We start from the raw sequence: 20,404 nt of genomic DNA on the forward strand, positions 1-20,404 counted from the left end.
GAAGTGGTTGTTGGTGTGCAGTGTGTAAGGTATTCAAATTTTGTATGAAGGATCATTGCTCTAGTTCACGGTAGTGAATGACAATGTGGGGAAAAAAGGTTGGGTTTTTTGGGGGGGGGGGGGGGGGGGGGGGGGTAGTCTTGTTTATTCATACTAAGATAACTTTTCCCTTATGAGCGGCAATCAGAAAACTACACGTTCTGGGAACATATAAATCGAGCATTTACAGATTGATGGTTTATTTAGTTGTATGCTGCTACTGAGGGCTGTTGTGCGAGAGGAAACTCTGTAAGGAATGGAAAGTCTTGCAGTATTGTCACTTTTTGCGAGTCCAGGAGGTTTCTTGTTTTTATTGTGCAATCTCATCAGCAGAGTCCATATTGTTTGAAGTTGCCTTCTATTTTCTACCAATGAGTTGCAGTTTTAAAATAGAGTCTAATTAGGTAATGTAAAAAATGAAAAAAATATTTCTCACGCACTTAAAGTTCTGGCAAATCCTCATAAACATTTTCATCAGTGAACGGAAATACAAACAAGAAATTTGGATTTTTTTCCCTCTCCTTGTTTATGCTACAGTAATGAGCCTAGGATCTGCGCTTTTCAAGAGTTTGACAACAGCATGTTCCTTTCTCTGAGAGGGAGAAAATGTGACAGCTAAAATCTTCATAAAATAACGGCCTTTAGATGTGCTTTTCACTAAGACTGAGCGAGATGAATGTGCTATACATCAGCAGTGACTGCAGAGGGGTCACCCAGAGTTCTTTGCTGCATGCAAGAATCAGACCTGTAGATGGAGCTACAGCACTGCTGGAAATATGAATGGAGGTGCTAAGGAGATCAGTTACTTTTCCCAACAGGAGCTATTCGTGGGAACAACTTGGAGTGAAATCCTCCATTCTGTGCGTTAGACCAGGAGAAACAAGTTTCTTCCACAAAAAAAAGAGGGAAAAAAAGCTAAATGAGCATGTATTATCCAGCCAAATTAATCTGTTTCAGAAGTTTAAAGTTGAGAACAATTTTGATTTAGATGAAATGGATGAAAGTTAAAAAAAGAAAAAAAGATCATTTACACTTGAAAGCTGATTTTGAGCTTTGCTGTCATTAGAGCGCTTTAAGTATTTAAGTAGAATTAATATTTTAACATATGAGGTACCTCATCTGTCAGGAGGTAGACTAGAAAGAAACCTGTATACCTTATGTGAGTATTTCTTTTTGACACTGCCAGGTAGTAACCGCTTTAGACATCATTTGACAGCCTGTGAAATGCTGATTGCCTCACATCACACACTGTAAAGATGGCATTTGATGAATGTTTGATGCGGTGCAGCTGTAAACACACTTGGCAGCTGCAACGGGCGCTTTTTTGGGGGCTGATAGAATCACCGTCTCCCCAGATGAGGGCAGGACAGGGTCAGATCTGGCTCCAGAGGTCTCAGGAGACCACCTGTGTAGATCCACAGCAGTCGGGGCCATTAACCAGAACACCAGCCCAGCCGAGATCAAAGCTATAATCAGAGTTGTCATAATTGTTCTTGTTAACACTGTCCCTGAAAATGAGATGCTTTGTGAGTCTTGGATCTGCCCATTTGTGGTTTACTGCATTGCAGTGTGGCCGAGCTTTTTTGAGAACAGCGAGAGGACTGTGCACGCCTGTGAATTGTCTCCTTGTTTCTGCTTTGCATCTGTTTTCTCTCTGTTTGAAAAAGTTGGAGGCCTTAATGGAGTGGGTTTCTTCAGTCTCATGGGGGTTACACTCTCCATCGCAATGGCTGTGGGAGTTCTCACAGACTGTGCAGTGGGAATGTGTCTACTAGGAAAAAAATGATGGCAGTGATGGCAATGTGTGCATTCCTGGTTTTGAGTCTGAGATCTATTAATTATTAAATGATAGGCCATGACTACTTGCAAGCTGCTCAGCAGTGCCTCCTGATTTAACACTGTATTATTATTTAGCTGCCCTGAATGACTGTGTGTCAGTTGACAGCTTTTGAGGCTGGCTGAATGCAATGTGTAACCTTGAAACATGTCCCCTTATTAGTGGGATTAATAAGCTTTCACTGCTAATATTCACTTCATTAAGGCTGTGAAACTTTTTTTTTATGTTTTGGGACATGGATTTCAGTTTTGAGAACACATTTGATTGAATTTAAAGTAACTAAATTCATTATTATTATTTAGCAATATTTAACAGCATAAAGTAATTTTTAAGTATTAACAAATACAGTGTCTTCGGATGAATATTAGCTTACTGCACTAAATAAACACGTTGACACCCAAGAAGGCAAGGTTTTATCTGTGCATCTGTTGTACTTTGTGGTTTTATATCATCCGTGTTTCCAGCCTGGATGAAGTATGCTCTGTGTTTAACCCCATTGTGTGTGTGGTATCATAATGACTGCCTTTAACATACTCACCACCTTCCTAGTCACAGAGGACACCACTCCCCAGGCAGCTGAAGCGGCGACCTGTCCGCCCCTGTGTGTGGCTGTTCCAGGGCCAGTCTTGGCCCCGCCACGTTAATGTGCGTGTGAGCTGAGCTGACAGGGAGAGAGAGTCCATGCCACTCCCTCCCCACCTCCTCAGGGGAAAAGGCTCGCATGGCAGATCTGTCACCCAGGAGGTCGCTCAGTGTTAACGCTCCCGACACGGATTAAACACTAGTGGCCAGTGCCGGAGTGCGGGGTCAGTGTAGCCACCACTGACAGGCACCACGGGGCCCCCGCTGACTGCCCCGCTCCAGCCTCGTACTGGTGCTACTCTGGCCCTGGCATGTGTCAGACAGGCGGGGAGACAACGGCCAGTGCTGGCCCTGTGAGCAAATGCTAATGCTTTGCCTCGCACGGCTGCTCTTCCTCTGTGCTTTGATAAAGAGCTGCTATCACTAGTGCTCTGTACTATGCAGGCGTCCTTTACAAGCTGTGGCATTTACTTATCACTTTTTGCTATGGTTAACCTTTTGTTTACAAATTAGAAAAATTTGTGTACACTGAATTATCTGAAATTATATAACACCATGCTTTATTATTATTATTATTATTATTATTATTATTATTATTATTATTATTATTATTATTATTATTATTGTTATTGTTAGTGTAATGGTTTATTTTTAGTTTCCAGGAAGGAAGGAATGTAATTGTTTATGGTTATATTTAGCTGTGGGTTTATTACAAAAATATATATTTTTGTTGCTTATTTTGTGTTCTTTAAATCTACCATAAACAAGAATAATAGTAATAATTGTAAACAAAGTGGGAAAACTAACCACTTAACTTGAGTAGCTCAACTACAGAAAATATCAATAGCATATAGCGTGTTTGATTTGAAAATTGAATTGTAAATTGTATCACACTCCACAACTGTTGTAACTGATTTCGACCCGCTGAAGAGGGACATGAAATTCCCCATTTCATTGCTATCTCTCAAATGTAGCCTCTCTCTCTCTCTCTCTTTCTCCCCCTCTTCCTCTCTCTCCCTCCCCAGTCGATAAGACTTGAGCTGAGCGTATGTGAAATATTTATTCAGCGTTAGCTCAGAGCACTATGGCTGCCCACACACTCTACCTGCCCCGAAGAGAAATCTTATCTGTGCTTCCTCTGCCTCTGACACCCCCTGAAAGCCTGTCCCCACACTGGCCCAAGCTCAACACAAATTACATGTCTCATTGCTCTGCGTTTACAGCTACTTTAAAGCCTGCCGCTCCTGTCCCCTACATAAGCCCTCAGCCAGACTCCTTTTCAGCCTGGCTGGGAAAAAAAAAAAAAAAAAAAGAAGACCTGCATGAGCTGAGCTTCTACTTGTGCTTTTGATTCATTATTAATCTATTTTTTTGTATTTTAATTGAGGAAGTAATGCAGATTAATTTTGCTGCCCTTGATTTCACCCAGAAAAAGAACATCTCTATCAGAGTAACGACTATTCAAGTTTTTGTAATGGCTCCAATCTATTTTTTTTTTTTTTAAATAATCATCATTTTAATTTATTTTCTTAATATTTGTAGATCCCAGCACATACTCACACACACGGAATATGTCCTTTTTCTGTCCCACAGAGACAGCCACACACATACATAGACAAACCCTGCAGCCTAAAGTCAGTCTTGTTAAACTCTTTCAGTATATGTTCACGTAATCTGGCATTCGTCCACAGCCCCCATGACTGACCCTCATAATGCTGGCTGGCGCTCTTCTCGCTTTGTTTAGCTTTCCAAGTGGAGTGCAACTGAAGAGAAGTAGTGAAGATACAGCCAAGATTAAATCTTCCATGTTTTTGGATGGCACATACACTAAAAAAATAAGGGTATTTTTGAAATATACCATGTTAAAAAAAATAGTGGAAAGGGTGTTTTTAGTTTGCTTTTTTTTTCAGTAACAGTAATGATATTGTATGGCCCCGTGTGCTGTGACATTACACTAATTTGGCTCATCAACTGTATTATGTGTGTAATACTGATGTGACGCTTATATTTATAGCCTGTTGTCTGCTGTAGTGTATGAGGAGAGCATTTGGCAGCCTTGCAGTCTGGTGGTACGTCTGCCAGTCAGTAGTTTGGGTTGGTAGACAGGGCCACCCCCTCCTCTGTTAATCAATTTACAGGATGGTAGAAACTCTTATAGAGGGTGTCTTTGTCCCTTTGTTCCTGCTACGATCCCTTCTCCCTCTCCTGGGAGAGTGTGGGTGGTGGGAGCTGCCATGCTTGCTCAGCTTTAAGTTATTTTATTCACACTTTTAATCGCTGAGTGCTTTATTATTAGGTGCTGGATTCTGCTGGCCAGGGGATCTGCATGAGAAGGCGCAGAATGCATTTAGTGGAATCATATTAATGGCACTATAAAACAAATCTGTCAGGCTGTTCTTAACCCTGCTGGCAGAATTGCTCTGCCCGGGGTTGCCCCCTTCTCCAAGCGCTTACAGGTGGCTAAGGAGAGTGCATCTCCATCATCTACTCCACCGTGTGCTAATAGTTTTATTAATTCATTCTTTTTTTCTCCCTAGGCACCCTGTGCATAATCATACAGACATTTTTCAACTTAAGGGTGTTTTGTCAAGGTTTCTTACATTAGAGACACTCCTCCCAGGCATACATTCTAACACTTGTTCAATTACAAGTCGTTTGTTATCCAGTTCTGTTGTGTGTAAACCTAAATGCTCGGGTATATCATTAATTATTACCTCCTTTGCTTTTGTTTGTTGCTTTATGTCTTTTTTGGTTAAATAAATGACCGTTTTACCGCTCGAGCAGCATATTAGCACTGTCGTGTTGAAAAAGTTCAAGGTTTTACTTGTCATGCATAATTCGTTGATGGATGAAAAAATATGTATACTGAAATGGAGCCCATCTTTGATGGCAATTAAAACGTGGATTATTTTTTATACAAATTTACGCTTACCGCCTGAAAGGTTGCACTTTGTCCAACATGTCCTTTAATCACTCAGCTTCTTGCCGATAAAACATAAACCACTTAGTGGGGAATTAGTTCTGTCTCCATTTCACAGAAACTCTGGAGAATGTGAGGAGACAAGGGGAAGGTATAGCGCTGCCTGTGCTCATTACTGTGGGATATCTGACGGCAAAGTCTCAGTCTGCGCACCTGAGTGAAGGAATCTGAGAGGTTTTCCCAGATGTTTTTCTCTATCGTTTTTATTAGTGTTAAAAAAGCATGTAAATCCTGAACACATGGGCTGACATACCATGAGGGAGGAATTGAGAAGATATTTCTGACAGTTTTGGTTTATACCCTCATTTAAGCACTCAGTTTAGACACTAGGCATTGTATTTCTGTAGGCTTTTATCTTGTCCACTGAGCCAGAACGCGGTGAGCAGAAATTTGCATTAGTGGGCGATTATGAATACCTGTGACAGATTCTCTCTGCCAGCTCCCTGGGCGGAAATGAATTGGCTCCCTCTGTTGACTTGCACAGGAAGACAGAGACCAAGCAATTAGACTTTAGTGGTTAATGTAGCAGCTTTTGCAGGGAGGGCAAGGAGGTTCAACATTCCTGCTGGGCTCATGTCAGTTTCCAGGCACATTTTCCCCCCTTTTCTTTTTCCTTTTTTATGAGAATACTGGGAATATGACAAGCTACCTGTCCACCAGCCAGCTGAATTCCTCTGGGGTGAGGGGAGCGTCGCTTTAGAATCGCCTCATGGGAACTGAGGTGACAACACATGACGTAGGTTATTCATAACAGAGAGGAGATGTACTGCAGCTACCTCTGCACATCATGCATATTCATTGTTTACTTTTTTTTTTTTTATCCCCCACCAGCTCTAGTTTGTTGCTGTACACGTAATTCAAACGAGCCCTTATGAAAAATAACAATAGCATGTTGTTCACTTTCTTACATCTTGGTCGTCCTGCTGTGTTTCTGCATGACGCTTCAGCTCACCCACTGTCACCCAGGTTGTACGGAGGGATAATAAGCGGTACAGTGGTGAAGCCTAGGGCAATTGGGCCACTGTGTTGTCTGCATTACTCATGGTTCACGTTTCTCTAGTGGTCGTTTGAACCAAGGCCTGGTGTGACGGTAGGTAGACTGGCCCCCAAAGCAACATGCACGGGCTCTGCATGGTTGCTATGACAGGAGCAGTCTGCTGTTTACAGGCCTGCTATTGAGGCCTGAAGGCCCCAGTGCTTCACATCCTGTCTCGGGTTTAACTCGAACATATTGTTCATACTCTAACCAGCCTCCAGCTCTTTGAGCTGAGACTGCACAGTGCTGCCATTGTGTGGGGTCAGCATAGCCATTATATTCAACATTTTGAAATAAACTTTGTTAAAAAAAAAAAAAAAAAAGTACAATAAATATAATTCTTGCAAAGGATGCGTCAATTATAGTAAATGTATATAAAGTATGTGCAAATATTTATATTGTGAAAGATGTATATAGGTAAAATGAAAGTAGACCATATGCTGGGTGTATTGGCGCATAATCACACTATAATAGATTTTAAGATTCAGCTTGCTGCTGAGGACATTTTTATTTCATCCCTGTCAACCTGCTGGTGTGATCCTCCTCACACATTCCTGATAATTTCAGTTGGAGACAGACTCATTAGGCTGTCACTAAATGGGTTTAAATGCAGCCGTCCAATTAGTGCTCTGCTGTGAAATGCAGTGGGTGTTGTGCAACGTGCTTAGCACCACTCCTTTACAGAATTATGAGGGATTACTCATTCAGTGTGATCCATCTTATTTCTACCAGGGGTCTTGGCTTTTCTCAGTATCATCGCCACGGAGGGGGTAAAATGTTGCAAATGCTTCTCCAGTTGCCATATGTGCCTCGTCAGAGAGCTTCGCCGCCTCTGAATCTAAGAGGATTTGATGTGCTAGTTAAAAGACAGCATACCATGCCTATCCATGTCATACTTTCTGTTCAGCAGTAAGGCACTCTGCCAGCACAGTGTTATTGGTATATATAAATAGGATTTGAAGATATTAAAAGTTGTCCCTGAATGTCTGTTACTTTCAAACCACTAAGAGTAAAATCTGTTGCCACTGGCTGTAAATCTCAGTGGCTTTACATGCTTGATTTTCATGAGATTTAGGACATGGTTAAATCCTTTTATATATTTTGTTTTGGGAAAAGGCTTGCTGAGATTTGAAAGCTGGGTGAAGGTGCTATAGTTTGATGTGCTTTGCGTTATGCTGTCATGTCCTGTCTCCTCAGATCTTCCTTGTGACGGTGTGGCACTGGGATCTCTTCATGCTGCCCCTATTCCTGCTTCTGCTTATTGGCTGGAACTACTTCCATCTCACTGCGGGGAAGGCCAACTCCAACCAGGACCTGGTGAGTGAAGAGGACTCTGAACTCCTCAGTGTTCATCCATACAGATCCGTTATAGTGCAAATTCAATATATATGTTAACCCACCTATGGTCATACCCTGATGGAATGAAATCCTTTTGGTACACACTGGGAAAATTACAGTGATCTCAATTAACAGCTCTCACACTTCCATATACTATACGATGCAGTTGTTCTATAAAATGTACCTCTGAATACAGTCAGTTGTGGCAGCATTCCTCATGTTTTTATAGCTGGTTAGACTAGTTTCTACATTGTCTCCAGAGGGCCAATAAAACATCAAACAGCAAGAAGCCACTAAAATTAAATCACTGTAAATGTATGTATAGCCTGTATTCTGTGGATATAGTCTCACCACATCTGAAAAGGCAAGTTCTTTCCACGGCGTACCACTATCTCCTCTCTATCTAGTGTTATGGAAATTATGTTTGCCCTACACATGTCAGTGAAGGTTAATGCTGTTCACACTTCTGACTGCCCCCCAATTTCTCTGTGTTGTAAGCCTTCTCACCGGCCAGCCAGGGGCCTGGCCTGTTCACACACCCTCCCCAAAGCAACATCCGCGGCCCAGTGATTGTGTTTATGGCTGCTGGCAAAGATGCAGTCCCTAGGCAATGTTAAAGCCCAGGCTCACCCTCATATCCAGTGTGGAGACTCTGTCACCCCTCTGTGACCCTCTAGCTGGCAATGACACAGCTCTGTTCCCAGGCAATGTCACAGTGTGCACCACAGTGGGGTCAGGGATGACTTGATATAAAGTGATCTAGGCAACAGCATCCAAATTAAATGTGTTTTTTTTTTTTTTCCTTTCCTCTTTCTGTTTTTCTGTGTGCTTATGTTGTGGAGAAATGAGATTGCTTTGGTGTGACAGTGCTCTTGTGAAGAAGGCCCTCTTTCACCTCTCCTTTTGTGTGAGGTCACCCCTGTGATGCAGTCTCTATGGAAACAAGCCTCTCCCAATAGGGGTGAATGTACTCAAAGAAAATTTCATTACTAGGTGTTTGTTAAAAATGCTCCAGTGCCCACATGTCCCGTTCGTTTGAAATCACCCTCTACCCTTTATTTTCTCTTAGGTGAACATGAGCATGGGTGACGACGAAGAGGAAGATGAGAAGGTATTTTATCTTGTCTCTTTCTAACGTTTTGAGGGATAATATGTTGAAGTGAAACGTTATTGCTTCTCAGTTTTCATCTTTTAAGCTTTACCATAAACCCTGGCTGTTTTAGCATTTGAGTGACATTACTCTATGGTTTGTACAGAAATCTTTCTCAGACTTATAACAAGTGTGAACACGGTTTTGCAAATACCTGCAAATCTTAAACAAATGATTGCATTGGCACATGCTTCTTTTAAACCATAAAACATTCTACCAGAGAGCCATACAGGTTCTAGTCAATATTTTAGCATAGTCCCAGTGACAGTTACTTCTCAGAAGCTCTCTTCTAACTAAGAATAGAAATATTTTCATGCATCCCAAATGAGGGCAACATCTTTGAAATGGTTGTAGCATGTAGCTCTTTATTCTGATCCTCTGGGTATTCAGTGTCACTCTGCAAATACACTCCGCTGAGATACCGCAGCCCTTTGAAAATCTATAAATCAAATTTAAACAGCATCATCAATTAGATTTTGCACAGCTGTTGGGGATAGAATTGGTAGATTTTTGTATCATCGTTGTTTAAATGGAATAGTTATGTTAAGAATGACCTTTTATTACCGGAACAAATGAACAAAGTACAGTAATACAGCTGTAAAACTAATACACTGCCCCAAAGGTTATCAGTCATTTTCACTTGTTCGTTTGTGAGAAATCATAAATGATAATGTTTATTAATACATCTCTCTGGTGTCTCTTGAAAAACAAAACAACAGGAAATCTTTAAGTAGCCTGAAAATTATACTTCCCCACAGCAAATAATATTCAATTACACTCATCCCACTGTTTTCTGTAAAGAAGGAAGAGTTAACAGGGATGTGTATTATTGCTTTATGGCAATGAAGTGTGGAACTAACGCAAAGCCTCCAAGCAATGACCCTTGTGCTGCGTGTCTAGGCCCAGGATTCATATCCATAATGCGCTCAATATATTCTGTTGTGCTGACCTGAGGCTACGAAAAAAGCCAGCTTCTTTTAAAAACACAGGCACATCCACCAAATCCTGTCTGAAAGGATGGGCTAATTCACAGATGAAACTCGCATGATATGTCTGCACACACAAAGTGGGAAGCTGCACTTGCTATCATTGCTTGGAACAGGCAAACTGGTGCTTAAACAAACAAGTGATACAGAAAATTCAGTGTTTTTATGAATATTAAATCAGACAGGATTACCTTCATGCATTACATTTAATATCAGTGTTTCATTTGCCTTTACACTGAAACCTCAATATATAATATAGGATTGTCTACTTTTTTAGTTTTAGAAATGGCAGTGTCTTTAGAGGGGTTTAAGATTGTCTCAATATGCTGCATGTGCTTCCAAACTCAGTCTTCGTCTCTTAAAGCTTTTTGAAAGGTTTTCCATGAGGCTCCTAAGCCCTTTCACACTTAGAGGAAATGAAATATCTCCTTTCATTTACTAATTAAGCACTCACCCATGTTTGTTTTAAGCTGTCAGCTTTAATTTAAAGTGGCTTATTTGAAAGTCTTGTTATGGTCTTGCTGTCACTTGAATGTGATATCATGCAGTTAGATCAAGCAGTGTAGCTTTACACCTCCTATCAAAGTCTTCTTTAAAAATATTTGGGGTTAAAGAGTGATCAGTGTTAAATTTGATGACTTCAAAGCCTTTGCTTTTTTTTCCCTAGTCTCTCCTCTAACATGTGAATAAAGGCTTCTCCCTCTGAGAAGGTTATGATTACCACTCAAATATGTTTTTATCCCCCTTTTTTTCCCCTTGAGGAAGGAAATATGTAAACCTCAGACAGAGCAGCAAGAATGTGAAGGCATGACGTTAAAGAGAGACGAAAGGCAAGGCAGTGTTACAGCAGGATAATACAGAACAGATTCTCTGCCTGTGAACAAATCTGTCCTCGGGGATAGAGACAGCTTACAAATTATGTGTGGGCAAAGTGACTTCCCTTTGGCCCTAGGTATCAATTGTGCAGATAGACAATATTTAATCATAACATAAAGAAACAGAGGGGCAAAACAAGTCCATAGATCTCCAATAGAAATGAACAGTGAAGATGAAACAGCCCTTTCAATGCCCCCTGGCTGGTGGTGCTGGTCTGGAGTTGACTTTCTCCCAGAGCTCAGCCCAAGGGAGTTGGAGGGGAGGGTGAAGGGGGTGGTTGTGGGGGTGCTAGACTGGGCTGGAGGGTGGGGGGGGGGGTTACTCCATCTCTCACCCGATAGTCCACAGTCACCGCTGGGTCTCCTTGAGCACAGCAGTCAGACAGACTGCCCATGTCATGATCTGTGATGTACATTATGAGAACCACTGCACACAGACCCACCATCACATTAAAGCCCAAAGAGAGCTTTTTTGTGTTTTATCCCGGCAGATTGTTTGTTAGCTCATTTTAGCTCCATATGAGATAATTTGCCAGGAACACAGGTGTTTTTCATTTAGATGCACTTCTTATCTTTGTCAGAAAAGTCACTAGAAAAATATTCAGTCTGAGAATTCAAATTTGGAACCGTTTATTCTAATTAAAATGATGCTAAATTAGCTTTTTCCAGTCTTTGATAACACCCCACACGTCTGTGAGAGTATGTTTACCTTTGTGCAGGAGATCAAATTGGTTCTCCATTACTGCACCTTAAAAGGAAGCTTTTACAATTTTATCTGAAATGAGAATATGATTTCACACAGGTTTTTCTAATCAGTAGACATTTAGGATTCATTTAGTCCATCCCTAGTTTACCCATCCTTTTCCATTTCAGAAGGAGATCTTTTATTTATTTTTGTTTTCTCTGCACTCATGCACATGCTGAAAAGAGAAATGAACAAAGATGAAGAATATCATCAAATGATTAATGTAGGGAGGACTTCAGTTTTAGTCACTAAGGAGATGGAGGATTTCAAGAATGATGATAATCATGAGAGCTCTGTCTCTTGATGCATACTTCAGAGTACATCTATTTGTCTGTTTTTCCTTTTAGAAATGAAAGCCAATATAGTTTCTCTTTTTTTTCCTTCTGGAGCTGTATTTCTGGCTAAATTTACCTTGCATGTGTATCCGCTGTGGTTAAATAATGCTTGATATCTTGTATTAGATTTGAATTCTAAATCATGTAATTGGGTGGCTTAAACCAGTTTAAATGGAAATATGAAGAGGACTGTGAGCCCAACTGATGAGGCTCAATGCGTGGCTCTCTGGGTCCATCAGGAGCTCACGGACACGGATTGTAATGGCTTTCAGCAGACAGAGTGTTCTCTGCTTTCAAAATAAACTCCAGACAAAGAGCTCAATTAACACCTGATGTGGAGTACAGAACACGAAGGAAGGTTTGCCCCCCCCCCCCCCACCTCCAGCCGAGTGGAGTGCAGTAGGATGATGCATACACTGATAGTCCTCTTTCCCCATGATGAGACCATGAGATTCTAATCTCAAAGAAAGCATATTTGTGATGGTTCTTCCTTTTTTGGACAGTGCTGAGCCTCCAGTGTCTGTCCAGATCTGAGCCCAGTGGGGGAGGCTCTGCTAGTGTGGGAATTGCTCTCTTCCTGCGCCTTTCGTGGAGGAGAGTGGGCCTGACAGTGGGGAGTCTCTCTGTGCTGGCAGACAGCGTGTTCCCAGGGGCTGCCTCATGAAGCTCTGATAAAGGCATTCTGTCTGGACCTTGTCAATGCACACAGGCTGCGGCTTTGGCTGACTTGTAACATAAACATATAGACATCCTCAAGCCTCCTGTTAGGGTCCATCAGAGCGCCCTCCCCCAACACTCTCATTCCCTTTCTCCCTCTCACTCTTCCTCTCCCACCCTCCTCTCTGTCATCATTCCTGTCATTATTTCCTCCTTTTGATGTGAGGCTTCTCAGCCCTCTTTAGCTTGTGTTACTCATGTTATCTCTAGTCACTCTTCTGCCTCTGGAAGGCTTCACCCTCGTTATTTCTAGCCTTGATGTGGTCACAATTTTTTTTTTTTCATTTTTAGACAAACACTCCAACCCCCTCACATGTTGACTTATTCTGTTGCCAGACTCAGTCATTACTTTCTTAGTGCATTAAAAGCAAATAATACTTTACCTGAAGTGATGGTTGTGACAAGAATCAAATGAGTGAAAGGGCGCGAACAAGCACACATCTCACTGGTGTTCTAAGCGGGATGAAGTGTTTCTTCTCATACAGACAAAGTGTTAGAGTAGGTTACAAAGCCAGACCTGACAGATTTGTAAAAACATGTTCATACTTGTCCTGTGCAAGCTGTTGGAATGGAATCTCTCCTAAGTTGTGAGGCCCCTGCACTTCTTGTCTAGGTCGTCTAGTCCGCCTGATTGCGGATAGCCATTTTGTGTACTTTTCATCTACCAGAGAGTCTTGATTGTGCTGCACTTGTGCAACAGCTCTATTGTGTGTGGCAGACAAAAGCTGAAATCTCTCTGCCATCCACATAACAGCTTCTGAGCACTGAGTCTGTCTTATCTTCAAAAGCGTAGTCTGAAGATGTACAGTGTTTGCTCATTATGGGCCATTCAATAGATAAATCACACATAATAGCATAGCAGAGATAAACTGGTCTTTGTCTACCCTGCCCAACAATTGACATACAGTGTACCTCATCAGTGTCTGTGCATTTTTTGTTTCTTTTTTAGGAATCTGGAAAAAGGGGTTTGATGGATAAGATATATATGGTGCAGGAAGTAGTGCTGGTTGTCCAGAATGTTTTGGAAGAAATCGCGAACATCGGAGAGCGAATCAAGAAGTAATTTAACCATTTCATTTTCCATTTGTCCTACAGCATTGACTTCATTATCAGTCTTTTTGAAATGAATTGTTTTTTTTTTTTTTTTGATAGAACCTAACATTAATCTGACACAATTGTTCTTTTACAGTATATTCAACTGGTCTGTCCCCTTTTTGTCATGCCTGGCCTTCTTGGTGCTGTTTGTGTCAACAGCGCTATTGTATTTTATCCCACTGCGATATATTGTGCTGATATGGGGTAAGTTCTACATCTGAAAACACAATTTAATTCATAAAATTATAAATGGGAAAAAAAGACATTTTTGCATATTAAAAGTGAATTGGGAAAATACCAAAAGCTCACAGACTCCCACTATCTGTTTCTTGCTAGATTCTTCATTACTATGACAAAAACATCCAAACAAATAGTATAAAAATCACCACCCATACCACTTTTGTAAAAAAAACAACTCTTACTCAATCTTCCTAACTGTAAATGCATGATTTAATGAAGTACAACAATTTAAGAACTCTGCCATCCCTACACCTCTGCAGATGCACAGAGATCAGACAGCTGCAGAGGTTTGCTTTGCTCAGTGTGGGCTGATGTAGCAGAGCCCAGCAGAGGCAAGGCCTAGGGTTTGTGTGAAAACAAAGCAGAGGTAGAGTAGCAAGCTGTATATAATACATGATGTCCTTGGGCAGTCTGTAGGCTCCTGGTCTAGCCTCTCATTATCTGCTGTAGTCATACAGAATAGACAGTCATCTCAGTGGTCAGGGAGATATGCTGCCCTTAACAGGCTCTCCTCCTCCAGCTGTAAGCCCACAACCACTGTACTTCCACACTGCCTTCAACACAATCAATACCGAAAAACCATCATATCAAACAAAAAACACACAGTCTGAGACACTCCTCTGCCTCCCCAGTTAACCCCCATCTCTGTGGTTGCAAGGCAGGCCTTTCAAGTTGCTTGCACATATTTAAGTCCTTAGGTTCTTTGTCTGCATGTTTAGGTACAGACAGTACCAAGCTGTGAATATAATGGTCCCATTACAAGACCCGAGAGATATTTCTCTCTCTGTGGTACGCAGCCATGTGCAAAGTAAATATAGATGTGCTAGAAATGATCAGATTGAAGCAAACGAAAGCGAGGAAAAGTTGCACTGAAAGTATGCCTGTTGTTCAAATTACGCTAACAAATTGTATTTGTATTAGAAGTATTGCTTTATCCATACTTGTCACCATTGTATTGGTCAGGCTTGAATTCAAGTTGGCTGAAATGGATCAATTGAAAAAGCATCACATAATGCGGGTGCTGATATATTGGTGGAATTTCTGTTCTGTGCTAACACTAGATAGGGTTATAAAACTCTTTTTATTATTGTCATTGTTGTTATTTTTTTACACTGTAAAACAGTGTAAAAATATGCTGGCTGGTATGACACCTTTATTTATTAATGTGTTCTTGTTTTCACAGGCGTTAACAAATTTACCAAGAAGCTGCGCAACCCATATGCTATTGACAATAATGAAATACTGGATTTCCTCAAGAGGGTGCCTTCTGATGTTGAAAAGGTAAGGGTCCAGTTTTACATACAGATAGGGAGGGAATTCCCTGAAGATGTCTGCATTATTTGCTGTACCAGAATTCCCAAGTGTTGCGGAAATATATCCTCTGGCTTTGTTTGATTATTAATGGACTCTCGCCTTTAAAGCGGCCCTGGCCCAATTATTCCTCAGTGCAGCTCCATGTAGTCACCGTAGTGCCTGAGTGAGGAGATGCTCAGATCTGTCCTCAGTCATATTGCTGCAGCCTCGTCCGTTATTAGCAATTTTGTCTGTTTGATTGAAGCTCTGTGACATTAAAGTTGGTGATTGGCCGAGGGCCGGCAGAGGGCTCCTGACGTGTCTGGCTGTTGTGTCAGCACAGAAACTATGATGTGGCCTCAGTCACTTCAGGGTGGGAGAGTCAATTAATGTAGTCGTGAGCCCCAGTCGTCTCGCTGGGTGCCATATGTGATTACATATTAGCCATGGCTTATATGTCATTTGCATTTACATCACAGAGCTGAGGAGAGCTGTCAGGGTTTTTGTAAGTGGTGCTGGGTGCTTGCCGTTCTCTGACTGAGAATTTTGCTCGGCCAGGAAATGAAGTGCCACACAGTGCCTTCATCTCGCAGGTAACTTGCCAGACAGAATTCAGTGAGAAATCCTGACAGTCTGGATCTGGAAAGACACTCTCACCCCAGTCTGTTTCTCTGCTGCACCCTTGATGTCGTCCTGCAGCAAGCCATTGCTGACTTCTCTGTGATGTTGGAGGGAGCCTGTGTTGTTTGAGATTTGGCTGACTGAGTTGGCAAAACAAGGTGGTGAATACATTTTGATTCAGAATCCTTTGTATGTTTTCTTCCCCATTGGGATACAATGTTTGAGCTTTGAAAATGACTCACTTTCAAATCCCATGGAAACAATACTTTTTAGCCTGGTTTAAAAGAGAAAGTACATCTTGAAAATAGCTCCAATCATAAAAAAAACAAAACACCCTTAAGATTCATCATAAGTACGTTTCATTATGTGCTGTGAAAGATAACCTTAACATCATATACACAGGAGACTCAAAACAATAGACCACATATTTTGTTTTTGTTGACTTAGAACTTCAATCCTCAGATAGGTGTGGACACAAAAAAACGCCACAAAGGCTGAAAATTGACTCCTGTCTTTCTTGCAAATGTGACTTGGCAATTAGTGCCAGTGCACATCTACAAAGTCTTCCTCAAACGGGGACTTCTGACAACACTGTGTCCGTCCTGAAATAAGAAGCATCTGTCAGTTCTGAGGACAGTTTCATGTTCTGATGCAGGAGGCAGTCACTTTGTTCCCACATTCCATCTCCCATTCTAATAATGGAGACCAGCTAATTAGCATAGAGTTCTTACCTTTATTCAACCGATTCACCGTATTGTTTGAGCTAAGCAAGCATGCTTCAAAAGCAAGTTTTCAGATTCCAGCTCAGCTCTTCTCCTTTTCAGTTTACCCTATGATCTGTCTTCTTTGGATTATGGTGGCAAAAGAAAAACAAACCATTGAATTTTTAATGTCAAAGAGAACACAATTTTAGAACACAAATTTATTTTGTAAATCCATTTGAACATCATTGAATTTCTGAAATAACGACTGAAACACGAGTGAATCAATATTGAGCTTAATTCTATATATGTAACTGATAGAAAAAAAAAACAAGGTTGTAAGTTCAAATGTCACGTTTAAGGTCTTGTTTTTGCCTGAAGAAATCAGTCACACCAAGCCATGAAGAAAGTTACACATCAGCCGATGTTGGTAGCTTCTCAACTCAAACAACACTCGCTTTATACTGTTCTCGGGCTTTAACAAAGTTTTCTTTAGGGGACATAACTTTACAGTGAGTGATTATGCAGTTTGTAACTCCCTCACTGGCCTGGCAGGTCATCTCAACAGTTGATGTCTGTTTCTAATATTGTGATTGTGGTGCAGAATGAGGGGGGCGTACACTGGTACGGAACCCTTGACTCTTCAAATCCTTCCTCCCTGTGATTAATCCCCTCTGCTCCTGTGTTTAAAAAATGATTCATTACAGGCGAGCCCGCCTCGCTTTCCCCTGCACCAGCTCTCCTCAGGGGAGCCATTACCGTGCGCTCCACTGAGCTCGGATTACCTGCCTCTGACCAAACTCCTGTTTGTTTTTACAGGTGCAGTACAGCGCGCTGAGAGCGCCCACCAGCCAGCCACGGAAGAAAAGGTAGGCTCCGCGGACATGCTAGATGAAAGGCTGGTCTCCTTTTGAATATGGTACCACGCAGTCTACCTGACAACAGTGCTCCAGTGCTAGCAGAGCCCATGACCCTGTGCACCCTACCATACCACCCTAACTCTGCCCCCTGCTGCTGAGGGGCAGCCAGCCGCTCTCTGGCTTGTGTGTTTGCCACTCCCCTGACAGGGGCTGTGAACTGCAGCAGCTAGGAGGGCAGCACATGGTGCTGTCAATCACAAGCCTGGAGGTAAAGAAAAGAGAGCGCTGCAAGCCTCAGCCTTCATCTTTGGATATAATTTAGAAAAGGAATGAAAAGCGTCAGGGTTTGGTTTACCTTAGACTTCCACCGTTATGCCTTTTTTTGACTTTAGTGAAACTGAGAAATTTGCCTGAAGGTAAAGTTAATACTAAAGCTTAACAGTTTATGGAAAATAACTCACAGCAATGCTTTTTTCTTTATACTTGGCTTAATGTATGAAAAGGTTATACATATTGCAGAAATTTAAATAATCAGGGATAATATAATAATAATAATAATAATAATCAGAATCAGAATCAGAATCTGTATATTTTGTTGTGCATTTAACATACTAGGACAGAGCACTGATTTCTACTACCCTTGTTGTGGTAAGGATTTATTGTATATGATATAATGCTGTCAGCTTTCTTAATTTGATTTCAGCAACAAATATATATTTAGGTACTGTATGTGTATTATCTCTGGCTGACTTTATTTTTTTAAGTAGAAGTTCTGCTCTTATGTCGTGTTAGACTGATTATTTTGAGAGTTTATCTTCACTCTGTATCATGTCTGCGTCATCAAATGGAGAATTAGCAGGAATCCTAAATACAGTATCTTGATCAGTTTGAGCTCTTGTTTTTGCCCGTGTTTTTGCAATAACTGCACTCTAGTGAGGATGGATTACACCACTTCTTTACTTGAATACACAGTAAACACATCTGATTACACAACACAGCCATTGGAACAGAGCTCACACACCGGCCACCGCTGCGCCTTGGTTACCGAGCTCACATCAAAGCTGTGTGGCTCCAGTGTGCTTCCTAATGCATTGCTTTGTTGCTTTCTCACAATAACAGGGTCCAGATGAGAGAGAAAGAGCTCATCTCACAGAGAGTGCTCTCTCCATCCTCAGCACTTTGTGCTTTACATTTCCACTAAAATCACCTGGCCTATCTAATGGTTGCACACACACATACTCTGTTTTTCCATCTGTCTCCCCGCAGTAGTTTTTCCAAGTAGAGGGATGGAGTATATCCTCTATCAATTTCCTCAGCCATATTTAGTTTACATAGAAAAAATAATAAATTATTGACACATTTACCGTTTTGATTTTTGCAAAACAGATAAGGCAATTTTAGATTATTCTCTCGTAAATGCATTACTGTGAGAAAAACAAATTGCGTTCCTTCAAAATATTTTTATATACTCTTTTGCATGAGAAATTAATTTCCTCCTTTACCTGACTTCTGTCTGTCTGGGAGTAGACAGTGGTAAGTACTCCCTTTTTAAATATACACAGAACTGAAGTTGGGCTGAACTGAGGCTTGGACCTCAGCATTGGGAGTTTGTTCAAACTGACTGGGGGACTGAGCATCACGGCCGGGTGCCCCCCTCCTCAGCAGTAGCACGCTGGTGAAAGAGCATCCATCTGTGCTTTGTGAAGAGTTTGATTGGCTCAGGGGGACCTGGTGGAGCCCCGGGCTATCTCTTTTGACAGGCTGATAGAGACATCACTGGGCTCTCCCAGGAGCTGCCACCAGGGGTCCATTTCAAAGTGAGAGGGTGTGGAGGTGACCCTGAGCTTCTGACGAGCTAAATCCCACACACTGGCTGAAACCCTCCTACATTCTTGGCTCCATTGGGGCTGGGGGGGTGGGGGGGGGGTGCTGGTTTTGGCTGTGCTGGGAGGAGGGCAGAGCTGAGGAAGGAGGGGTGTGGAGGGTACGAGCAGATCACTGGCAAGACCCGATGAAGTGTCCCCAAGAGGTGAAACCAATTAAGCAATACTCCCAGGGTACTTTTAATCGACATTTCAGCAAACAACCAAATTGTCGCACCAGGACATCTAAATCTCTGACAGAACATATAAGAATAAGACCAATTAGTGGGCACATAGAAAATACTCACTTCGGCAAATAGCAGTTTTTAAACTGAAATAATATTGTGTCACAGGGAGATATATTATTGAGGCAGATGCTGCAAGTGACATTACGAGAGGTCATATGGGACTACGGTTGCCTGCCTCCAAGCTGTCAAATCTTTGAATCTGTGGCACTGGGGTTATGGACTTGGATGTTCCCTGTATCATTCACAGTCAATGGATCATAGAGAAGAGGCTGACAGGGTTACAACAATTGTTGATTTGACGCTGCATGCACCAATGCACACTCATGCTACCTATTCAGACACAAACACACACACACAGACACACACGCACACAAATAAGCCCCCTTTCAAAGAGGTGGAATCATATTTAAGGAATTATTTGTCAAAGTATTTTCTCCTGGGAAGGCCATGAATCTCAGCAGAGTAAGTCACTGTGCAATATGGTCCCCGAATGCAGTGGGGAAAATCCCTGGATGTTTTACAAGCTTGCTAATGAACATTTCAGCCACACAGCAGTTAACATTGTCTGATCACATTTTTTTCTCCAGTAGTTGTTGTTGTTGTGCATGGTGTGGCAGTGATGTCTTCATCAGGCTGTCAAAAAGGAAGTGCCTGCAGCTGTGGCGGATCCCCCCAGAGCCTGTCACACTCCTTGTTTCCATGGCAGTCCTTCAGGCAGCACCACAGGCAGGCTGTGTGCAAGGACCCATACAACCTGTTTTTTCAGCAGCCGCTCCTCTGATGTTCAGCCCCGGAGCGGGCGTCAAACTACCAAGTGCAGAGAGAGAGAACAGTGCACCCTTTCTCCGTCGCAGTTCTGTGCTG

At 41.9% G+C, this 20,404-nt stretch overlaps 1 protein-coding gene across 2 annotated transcripts in view; it reads left to right on the top strand.

The window, feature by feature from the left end:
• The window catches only part of mctp2a (multiple C2 domains, transmembrane 2a), a 31,717-nt gene extending 13,396 nt beyond the window's left edge, over positions 1-18,321 (top strand). For both annotated transcript variants that reach the window (XM_041038111.1, XM_041038113.1), the window contains exons 18-23: positions 7,672-7,791; positions 8,882-8,923; positions 13,570-13,679; positions 13,810-13,919; positions 15,139-15,236; positions 17,390-18,321. In XM_041038111.1, coding sequence (XP_040894045.1) covers positions 7,672-7,791; positions 8,882-8,923; positions 13,570-13,679; positions 13,810-13,919; positions 15,139-15,236; positions 17,390-17,443 — 534 coding nt within the window. In that variant the 3' untranslated portion in view covers positions 17,444-18,321. The remainder of the gene's footprint in view (positions 1-7,671; positions 7,792-8,881; positions 8,924-13,569; positions 13,680-13,809; positions 13,920-15,138; positions 15,237-17,389) is intronic.
• The last annotated feature ends 2,083 nt before the right edge of the window (positions 18,322-20,404 follow it).

This window comes from Toxotes jaculatrix, chromosome 5, assembly GCF_017976425.1.
Source record: "Toxotes jaculatrix isolate fToxJac2 chromosome 5, fToxJac2.pri, whole genome shotgun sequence".
In the NCBI taxonomy this organism is placed as follows: Eukaryota; Metazoa; Chordata; class Actinopteri; family Toxotidae; genus Toxotes; species Toxotes jaculatrix.